The following is a 9,699-nucleotide window of genomic DNA, read 5'->3' as shown; positions in this document are numbered from 1 at the left end:
AAGTAACATGGCGAAATACTTAGGCACTTAAAGGGGAAAATACTTTGAATGTAGAAAACAAAGTGAGAGCTGTCGATGGCATTATAATGCAAGAGTAAAGGAAAATGTATTGATCGAGATGGTATCAGTATCGTAGAATCATTTGAAGGAATTTTTTGATCTCAACGGATTTATTTTTCATGGTCCTTGTATGTTTTTGAACAATCTTCCGTTCATCTAATTGATTACTTGAATTCGAAACTGAGGAATGCGTCGTTCAAGAAAGCTGTTTTTCCGTAGTATCATTTGTAACTTCTCTTGTGAGACTGCAATCATGCAAAACACGGAAGTTCGTTCGATTGTTTGTCGTATTTTTTTATTTCATCTTTCAATAAATAAAGTTCGCTGTGAAACAATAAATAATTCGTCCGAAGTCTACAGTACTTAAGCGAAACCCCACACCCCGCCCTGATGCCACACTTCCTGATGGAAAATGGTTGGAGACGGTTGTCCAACCACAGGATTGTGGCCGGGTCCGATGGGTACACCCTTCGTTTGTTACTTCAGCCTAACAATGCGCTGTCGAAAAGGGCTCTCGGGTGGGGGTTCCAACCTGGGGGCAGTTCGTTTGTACCCGCCGAGATTGGCCAGTGTTGAATGCTTGGTCCGGTGGTTTGCTTTGGTTTGCTCGGTACACTACACCGGGTCCTAATAGGCGTGGGCAGCGTTCGATGAGGAGGAGGACGAAGAGGAGGACGAGGAAGAAGAGGACGAGGGAGAGGAGGAGGAGGAGCCCAAGCCGGAGATACCGGACGCCGAGGACGAACCGGAGCTGTAGCCGGTGCTCGAGCCGCTCGAGCTCGGGTAGTACGAGCTGTAGGCGAGGTTGTGCGACGATCCGGAGGTGGACGGCTCCCACTGGCGCGAGTACGGTCCACCGGGCTGCGGGTCCCAGGCGGACGGGTCGTAGCTGGAGGCCGGCGTGGAGGTGGGCGGGACGGGCGCACCGTACTCGGCGGCCGGCGGCATCATCGGCATCATCGACATCGGCATACCGAGGCCGGACTTCTTCACGAGCTGCGCGACCAGGAAGCCGAGCACCAGCGTGATGGCGAGCTTGGACAGGATAAGCGCCTTCATCGCCTTCAGCCCAATCAGTCCGAGGAAGATCGGCATCAGCGCCTTCATCTTCAGCTTGAGCAGCAGCAACACTGGAAGCAGGAGTTTCTTCTTCAGTAAATGGCCACGGGCTTCTTCTTCTTCTGTGAGGGCGACCGAATGAGAGTGAGCGAGCGAGACAGGGTTTTGGGGTGGTGGGATAGCGGGGGAAGGGATTTGGTTAGTTCCATCTGTTGACTGACTCCTGCGTGCGTGTGCGTTATCAACGGCGTGTATGTGTGTCACTGTTACTTACCGGTGGCGAGTCCAGCCGGAACTACGTCGATGTCGAGGCCCTTGTCGGCGCGGTAGCTCACGACGGTGTCTTCCGGTAGCTGGACGCGGAACTCGTGCGTCGACAGGACGCGGCCGACCCGATCGAAGATCACCTTGTCGATGTTGGTCTCGTCGAAGGCGCGAGCCTGCTCCTCCCGCAGCCCGAGCACTCCGTCCAGATACAGCAGCACCTTGCCCTTCAGGCAGCCCATGACCGACGAGTCGGCGAAGCACTCGTTCACGATCGACGACAGCAGCTCCTCGCTGCTCGCGATCCTCGGCCGCTCCTCGACGAGGTTCGAGGCGATCGAGGCGCAGGACACGGCACCGACGGACACCATCACCACCAAGGCCACCGCCGGCCAGCAGGTTCGCGAGTTCACCATCGCAAATACCAAAACGGAGGAGTCAAACAGGGAAGGCACACACTCGCTACACTTTCTCCACTCGGTCGATCTGTCGCACCCTCGGCCAGTTCCGGTGAGGTGATATGTTGATTAAGCAAATGGCGGCAGGCTAATGATAGGGTATTTGGAACGCCACCAGTGTTTTATATCGCCCGGTTGGCGACTTTCCACCCACCGCTTGGACGACGATGCCGACGAGCTGGCCGAGCGACCCACACTCGGTCGGGCGGCCTCGGCAAACCACACCGTCGACGGTCGGGATCGAATGCGGCCGCCCTACGGTACAGCGCAGTGCCAAATAAGCGCACCGACGAGCTTTGGCCGTTTTTGGCCGACGCCTTCGACGTAGAACGACGTCCCAAAACGACACCACGGCACTCTTTCTCTCTCTCTTTCTCACTCTGTCCCTTTCAGGCACTTCCCTGACATCGGGGTTTTCTTCTTTGTTACGTGCCTTTATTGCCGGTTTGTTTTCCCCAACACCAAACCACGTTGCTCCATTTTGTCCACAAACGGAAAAGCGGACGCACGAGCGGACGCCGCCAAGCGATTAGGTATTCATGGCGCGCTCCTTCGTCGACTTCGCCTCAGCAGGGCTCGACGGGCCATCGCGAGGCGAAGCCAAAGAATTTCGACCGCAATTCGACATTCGGTGTGAACCTAAATACTGTGCGCCGATCGAACAGCTACGTTCAAGAATGATCACTTTCTCCCCAAAGAGGAGGGGGGATCTACGCACCTGCGGGGCTTCGATCATATTTCTGGGGAGTTTTACATAGTGTCAAGAGGAGATACCAATATTGGACGAGAGATGTGCCAATTCCAAGTGTTCGATGAAGCCGTTAATTCGACCGTGAGTGTCATCTTGACGCCATTTTCCTCCACTTCCGGGGGTTGATCGTTAACTGGTTGCCCAACAGCTGACTCGAGCATTAACAGCGATAAAACGTATCTTTCAGCTGGATGTAAATCCGGCCACGGACACGTGCTTCACTTGTCTTTCGACCCAGACGCACGAGCCGAACGAATTCGGCCACTTCCGTTTGGGTCACGCGCCCGATTTACGATCGTTTTGTTTTCATTGGAATGCCAGTAGCGCTTTCCCGCCGCATTGCGCACACATCGTTACGTTTGTGCAATAGTTTGAGGGTGAACTTTCTGGCATTGTTTTAGTCGGGCAATCAAGAGGAAGCAGGGATCGCGGGCATGACTTTGTTTCTGACGGCGAAGAAAAACCATTTAGCCCTCAATTATTACGGTTACGCATCGGGTGGCGGAATCGAGGCGGAAGTGCAACTAAAATTACAACCAGGGTTGTAAATTAAGCCCAACTTCGTATTACCATAATCGTAAAAGGTGAAAATGAAAGTTGTCCCATACGAATTTTGGACATGGTTTATCTCGTTTTACTCGAACGCTTTATGGCGTCGCTGGAAACACTTGCCAAATTTGCACAATGATTTTACTTTCATAAAGTACATATACTTTGTATTATCAGACATATTTACTACCTTGTTCACCAATTATACAAAAATAGAAGAAATTATTTAATAACAAAGCCTTAACAACCAAACTAGAAAAGAAATCCTGAAAGTGGAAAACGGAGTGTTGGATAACTGTTCTAATTTAGAAAATAGATTAAGTGAATAAAACAAAGTGTTCATAACTTCTCTCTAAAGTGGATAATTTAATAGACGAAGATAGAAAAAGTAGTAAATTTACGAAAAAGTAGTAGATTTAAGAAAAATTAGTAAAAACTGAGCATAAAAATTCGCGATTTTTAATTACAATTTCTTGTGTGAGTTTATTGTTTATTAAATTAAACAATTTGAGATGCTTAATTTGATAGTGTATTTGATAACGTATTTTAATACTAAGAAAGTGTTGATGCATGTGGTATAACATGCACTTGCTTCATGAAATTTTAATAGGAGTCATCGCTTTCATGAATTGCTTTTATTACTGCCCAATTGTTTATGCTTCCAGTTTGACCTACAACATGAAAATAAACAACTAACATGTTTGAGAGTTGTTAGCTTGTCCATCTGTTCAATGCAAATATAAATAGCTGTAAAGACCGTAGCACATCCTAACATAATTGGAAAACTTGCTAAATACAATTGAAAGCTCTCCGATCGTTTCACTTCTATGTGGTTCATGCAACCCATTCAATCAATGATCGTTACTATCCAATTTTACGCTCGTACTCGATCGATGCCTCATCGACGACCACATGGAGACGCCTGGTGCGTTACGTGCTTACCATGTCAAATGTTCGCCTCCACCATAAACATGCGTACAATCGGAAGTGAAATCGATTGCTCATCGATCGCTACTGGCATGCATATTAAGAGAAAAACGGCAGGTGCGAACATTGCGAGAAAGCCCTCCCGATATCCGCATTGCTGACGGTTTACATACATCGCACAATTTGTTCTAAATTTGCATACGATCGATAAATGTTTAGGAAGAACCACAAAACCTCACAGCGGAAAGCAACCGAATTAAATGCTCCATGTGAATGAATCAAAACAAGATACATGTTGTAGTTTCGTTTCGTGTTTGGTTTCGTTTATTGTTTCACGATTGCTTATGTTTTACTATGCACCTTGGAGGGGGGCGTACATAGAAGTCTTTGTTCGCAAACTGTTCGGTAGAAATAAATTAAATAAATTACACCGTAAACGCAGCACCTCTAGGTCTAGGCGTAGGCTCGGTAGGCGACGTCCTGACCCTCGAAGGCGGGCTGCTCGACGCCGGCGAAAGACCGACGGGTTTCCCAGGGACCGTGGGCGGCAATGTGCGGGTGGTGACTATCGGCAGCCAGCTGTTTGAAGATTGCAGGATGGGGGAAAACATGGGTTAGTTTCAAAATTTCACGCCGATGTGGGAAAAGTTAGTGATTCTCACCTTCTTGCAAAGCTGGAAGATAGCGAGACCGACCGACACGACGAACGAGAAGAACGACAGCTGCAGCGAGTTCCACGCCTTCAGACCGAGCACACCGAGCGCCATCGGGATGAGAGTCATGGCCTTCAGCAGGATGAACACCATGATCGGGATGACGATCTTCTTCAGCTTGGACTTGCGCGCCTCCACGCCGCGTCCGGTCGAAGCGCTCGGGAAGTTGAACGTAACGCTCAGCTCGTCGTTCTGGATGTTGCGCGGCGAGACGGTTACCTTGGCATCGGCGATCGGCAGCTTGAAGGTGACGTCATGGCTACGCAGGTAGTTCTCAACCTGCTCCACCAGTCCGCTCGGTCCGCGCGCTTCGTTGGCCAGAGCACCATTGCTGCGGACTTCCACATCGTCGGAAATCTAGAGAGCATACAAGGGTTAGGATATTCTGAAGCCTCTGAAGAATGGTTCCACTCACCTGGAAGTTGTCCTTCTTGAACACGGTGTCGAGGAAGTTCATGATCTTCAGCTTCAGACAAGCGGCCGAGTCTTGCTCCGTTTCGCAAAGCGAACGCATCTCACGGACCATCCCATCCATCGGAGTGTCCTTCCAGAAGGCGGGCTTATTGACGGCTGGATTGGCCGCCGCAAGACCGGCCATCATCACCACCGCAGCGATCGCGACGCACCTAAACACCATTCTAGCGCTGTATGTAACGGCCGTAACGTAGTAACGTCAAACTGTCCCGTTCTCTTCCGAGATTTCGTCTCTGATGATGTTGTTGCAGCGAGCAAACTGTCCGGTATGATAGGGAAAATTTCACTACCTGTTGCTTTTATACGACCTTCCATACTACCCTGGTTCCCGCCCCCAGCACACTACCCTTCCCTTGCTATTCTCTTCCTTTGCGCTCGTGACTGATCGGATCCGTTATCAGCGTCCAGTAAGCAAACCTCGAACTTGCCCCTTTCGCGGCACAAACAACAAGCGCCAGCTGACGTTGCTCCTGGACGCTTTGCGCGGCCACTCCTCCCCCCCTTCCCCCCACACCGGGCACAATGTGTAGTCTTCGTGCGTATGCGCGCGACATAACGATGGCGATCACGTACACTTACTTTGGGGTTTTAATGGTCCGTAACGCACCGCTCGGTTGTAGTGCTCGCGATCACTTTTTCCTTCGGTCGGTCGGTTGTGGAAGTGCGATGCGGTCCGGGGCCAATCCGCTGCACATAGCCATCGTCGGGACACTGCAGAGCGCACACTCCGAGCTGCGAACGTTATGAAGTTATTATTGCCATTCTCGACCCGTTTCGGCGCAACGAAATTGTGTCGTGTGCGTCGGTGTGGAGTGTATTGGGCTTGCATTTGCCCTGTCGATACGCGTAGTTATGCTTATCCCAGCGCACTAATCTGCATGCTTTCACTCGACGACTGCATGTGCACGGAAACCGCGATCAATATCCCGCAGACCGTATGTAAATCAACCCGCTGAAGATCCAACCGCTCGACACTACGAATTGATTCGTATTTGCACGCCCATTCGATCACGCGTCAGTGCGAATCTTTTCCATATACTAGTCGACCTGTGATACATAATTTATTGGACCTTCGGATAGGATTGCACTAGGAAAAACCGATCACGAACCCGGCGGATCCTGCACGCTTCCGACGTCACGACGAGCATGTTAAAGCACCCGCCCACGCAAAGGGCAGGAAGCACGCCGTCCGTCTGCATCCGGTCTCGCGTGAAAATGGCATTATAATTCATTTGTTACGTAAAACAGCGGACCTCGTGAGGAGTGTCGAATTTATGTAATTGAAATAAAATTAATATGGGTAATAATAGGTGCACCTGACTTTGCAACGCAGTTCATTATAGGAAACTGCCCGATTTGATTTCAATTTGATACAACAAGGCAACTATTAGAAAACTAAGTTAATTTTTTTAAATTGAAGACCCCTCCGATGTAACTCTTTGGCACAGAGATTGAGCTTGAATTAATTACATAAGAATAAAACTTCAAACGGAAAATCTTAAGCTAAACTAATAAGGCGAAAACTTACGAAGACGTGACACTTATATCCATCCTCAAGTAGATATTGCATGGAAATAAAACGAAAGACCGAAAGGAATAAGGAAAGGGAATGATTTAAAGAACTGCTACACAAAGGATAAGACAAAATATGTGTAGAGATTTATAGTAGATAACGAATCTTCACTGGTGTCGCTGCAGTGACAGATAACATTTGACATCTGTCAAGCCTCAAACAGGAAATGACAAGACAAGTCGATCAGGATATAAAAGCAAGGCGATCGCTGAAAAGGATTCTTTTCAAGTTGTAAATTGGTTCAATGAAGTTACTAAATTTATGGAACGATCCACAAGCGACCAGAATTTACCCTTTTTTAAAACCATTTGCAACAATATACCTCTCATATGTTAATGAAACAACTGAATCTGAAGGCATAATCCAATAGAAAATTATGTAAAAAGAACTGATCACCTCAAACTTGTTTCAGAATTAGCTCACGAAAATTCAATAAAATGGAATAACAAACTTGATATGTTGGACGTATTACGTAAGGTGATTCCGAAATATAATTTTCCATCAGGCTTTTCATATTTACGTAACAACCAAAACTGAAGGCTCCATAATATGCATCGACATATTTTACAAAAACTTTAGCCAGTTGCCCTAACGCCAGCTGTCGTGTACTTACATTACCATTCCGTGTTAATACACTTTTCCCCATTCGGCATCGGCAGCACTCTTGCTTTCTACGGAAGCGAACTCCACCCGGGGACACACCGGTAGAATGTTAAAGCCCCCTGGAAAGAGCTGGTTCCGAGTGAAATGCTACATGCCGGGCGTAATCACGCCGTGGTTTGCGGCGCAAAACGCTGCGGAAAAGAAATTTCGACTGTTCTTCCATTCCGGCCACGTAGGGGAGCGACAAGTTTGGGGAGGCATTCGGGGAGGTCGGGGGGTGTGAGTGATTTGAAACTCGATTTCCCCACTCTCGGGAAGTGCAAAGAAGGGGAGAGGGTTGGTTGCGAGTGCAAGACGTTCGTTCGATGCGTTAAAGTTTACCCTCCCGGCGGGAATGTCGCGTTTTGAGTAGGGACAATTATCACCGAGCCATGTTGGTCGTTGCCGGGACTCCTCCCCCGAATTGACCGCGATATAAAATCCATTGTAATCAATTCCGACCGATCCATACGCACCGAGCCTATCAGTCAGTGAGGACCTAGTCTAGTCTCCGTCTCGACCATCGAAACATCGACCACTCTATCCTTCGTCCGGGCGTGCGCGCAAAAATGCGATCGTTTGCGGTGTTCGTGGTGTCGCTGGCCGTTCTGGGCTGCCAGGTGCAGGGTCAGTCGCGATCGGCTGCCGATGTGGCGCAGGACATCTACCGGTCCTGCCTCACCAGCGAGCACGGGCTGAAGTGTGCGAAGGTGAAGGCACTCGCCTGGATGGCCAGCGTAGCCGAACAGGATGAAATCGCGATCACCGACTCGATGACGGTCGTGCGCACCGGCACGGAAGATCCGGAAGCTCCCACCGAGGTTCCGGCCGACCACCAACAGCAACGTGCGTACGGTGCCGTTCAAATGCTGAACAAAATCGACAGCTTCCTGGCGACGCACGCCCTCAAGCTTACTCCACCGTCCGTGCTGCGATCGGAAGAGGCCCGCGCCTACATTCCGGAGTCCCTGCGCCAGGGCGGACTCGCCGACGACCTGGTTATCCCACTGACTGAGGGAAATGTTGCAGAAGGTGAGACCGACACGCTCTGACGTAAGAACGCACATAATAATCGCTTTTCTCTTTCCCTTGCAGGACGCGGCTTTGTGAAGAAAGTCATGCTTCCCTTCCTGCTCGGCATCAAGTTCAAGTCGACCGTCCTGGTGCCGCTCGCCCTCGCCCTGATCGCGCTCAAGACGTGGAAGGCCATGACGCTCGGTCTGCTCTCGCTCGTCCTGTCCGGCGCGATGATGATCTTCAAGTTCGCCAAGCCGAAGATCGTCAACTACGAGGTCGTGCACTACCCGCCGCCTCACCACGTCCACCACGTCGATCACCATGTCGATCACCATGCCCCGCACGTCCACTGGGACGCCCCGCCGGCGTGGAAGAAACGCTCGCTGGACGCGCACGAGCAGGCGTACGCCGGCCAGCTCTAAGTTTACCGTGGACATAAGATATTTATTTCGCCTACGTTCGTTCAATAAATTATTTATTAAATCACGCTGAGAACCGCCGTTTGTTGCGTTTCACTTTTGGAACACTTATTTATTTATCTTCTTTTAGTAATAAGTCAACCGAAAACATTTGCTTTAAATTTATTCTATGAAATTTTATTTGTCTCACTTCGCCTCGAACAGATCCCGATCGAGGTTGTGACGAATTTCGTTCCCCGTCGCCAAGGGCGAAATAAATAAATCAATAAATAAGTCAATAAATAAATAAATAAATAAATATTTAAACCACCGCATCCGATCAACCGTTTTCCCTACTTCATCAGGTCAGGGTGGCGACACCTACATGGCCTACAAATGTTTGCGCAACCCTTGACGCAAGAAAACTAACAACGATTGCTACAAACTAAGATTGATTGAAAATTTTGTTCCCTTTTTCTTCCATCGGTTTCTCGGCGAAAAACAAACATACATTATCTCATTAACCTATCCTTACTGTGTCACGCGTCTACTAACGGTTCTTCTACCATTTGATCCCTACACCCGAACTATCGCAACTATTTTCACACTCCACACGCGCCCCAAATGCGGTGTGAAACCTACCACTTAAACCTAGAACCGAGCGCAATGAAATGGAAAACAAATGAAAAAAGGTTTCTCGTTCTCGGAAATTCGGCGTGCAGGACACACGGTGAAAGTGGAAGAGGTAGCACTTGCACGCTCCCTACGTACGTAACTGAACTATTTACAGACTTTAAGAAGCTACATTTCCTCT

General features: G+C 49.1%; 3 protein-coding genes across 3 annotated transcripts; 1 reads left to right on the top strand and 2 right to left on the bottom strand.

Annotated features, from left to right (window-relative positions):
- Window positions 1-687: 687 nt before the first annotated feature.
- LOC131259122 (uncharacterized) lies at window positions 688-1,799 on the bottom strand. Its single transcript, XM_058260548.1, has 2 exons — window positions 1,394-1,799; window positions 688-1,235 (listed from the first exon to the last, which is right to left on the bottom strand). Exons 1-2 carry the CDS (start codon window positions 1,797-1,799, stop codon window positions 688-690), a joined length of 954 nt encoding a protein of 317 aa, XP_058116531.1.
- A 2,722-nt stretch (window positions 1,800-4,521) lies between these two features.
- Window positions 4,522-5,418, bottom strand: LOC131258788 (uncharacterized). Its single transcript, XM_058260167.1, has 3 exons — window positions 5,197-5,418; window positions 4,731-5,138; window positions 4,522-4,647 (listed from the first exon to the last, which is right to left on the bottom strand). The coding sequence occupies exons 1-3, from the start codon at window positions 5,416-5,418 to the stop codon at window positions 4,522-4,524; spliced, it is 756 nt and encodes a 251-aa protein (XP_058116150.1).
- Window positions 5,419-8,039: 2,621 nt separating this feature from the next.
- On the top strand, window positions 8,040-8,909 carry LOC131258499 (uncharacterized). Its single transcript, XM_058259824.1, has 2 exons — window positions 8,040-8,502; window positions 8,566-8,909. The coding sequence occupies exons 1-2, from the start codon at window positions 8,040-8,042 to the stop codon at window positions 8,907-8,909; spliced, it is 807 nt and encodes a 268-aa protein (XP_058115807.1).
- The last annotated feature ends 790 nt before the right edge of the window (window positions 8,910-9,699 follow it).

Source organism: Anopheles coustani, chromosome 3, assembly GCF_943734705.1.
Source record: "Anopheles coustani chromosome 3, idAnoCousDA_361_x.2, whole genome shotgun sequence".
NCBI classification, from domain to species: Eukaryota; Metazoa; Arthropoda; class Insecta; order Diptera; family Culicidae; genus Anopheles; species Anopheles coustani.
The sequence above is the reverse complement of the archived record's forward strand: the minus strand, read 5'-3'. Positions and strand labels throughout refer to the sequence as shown.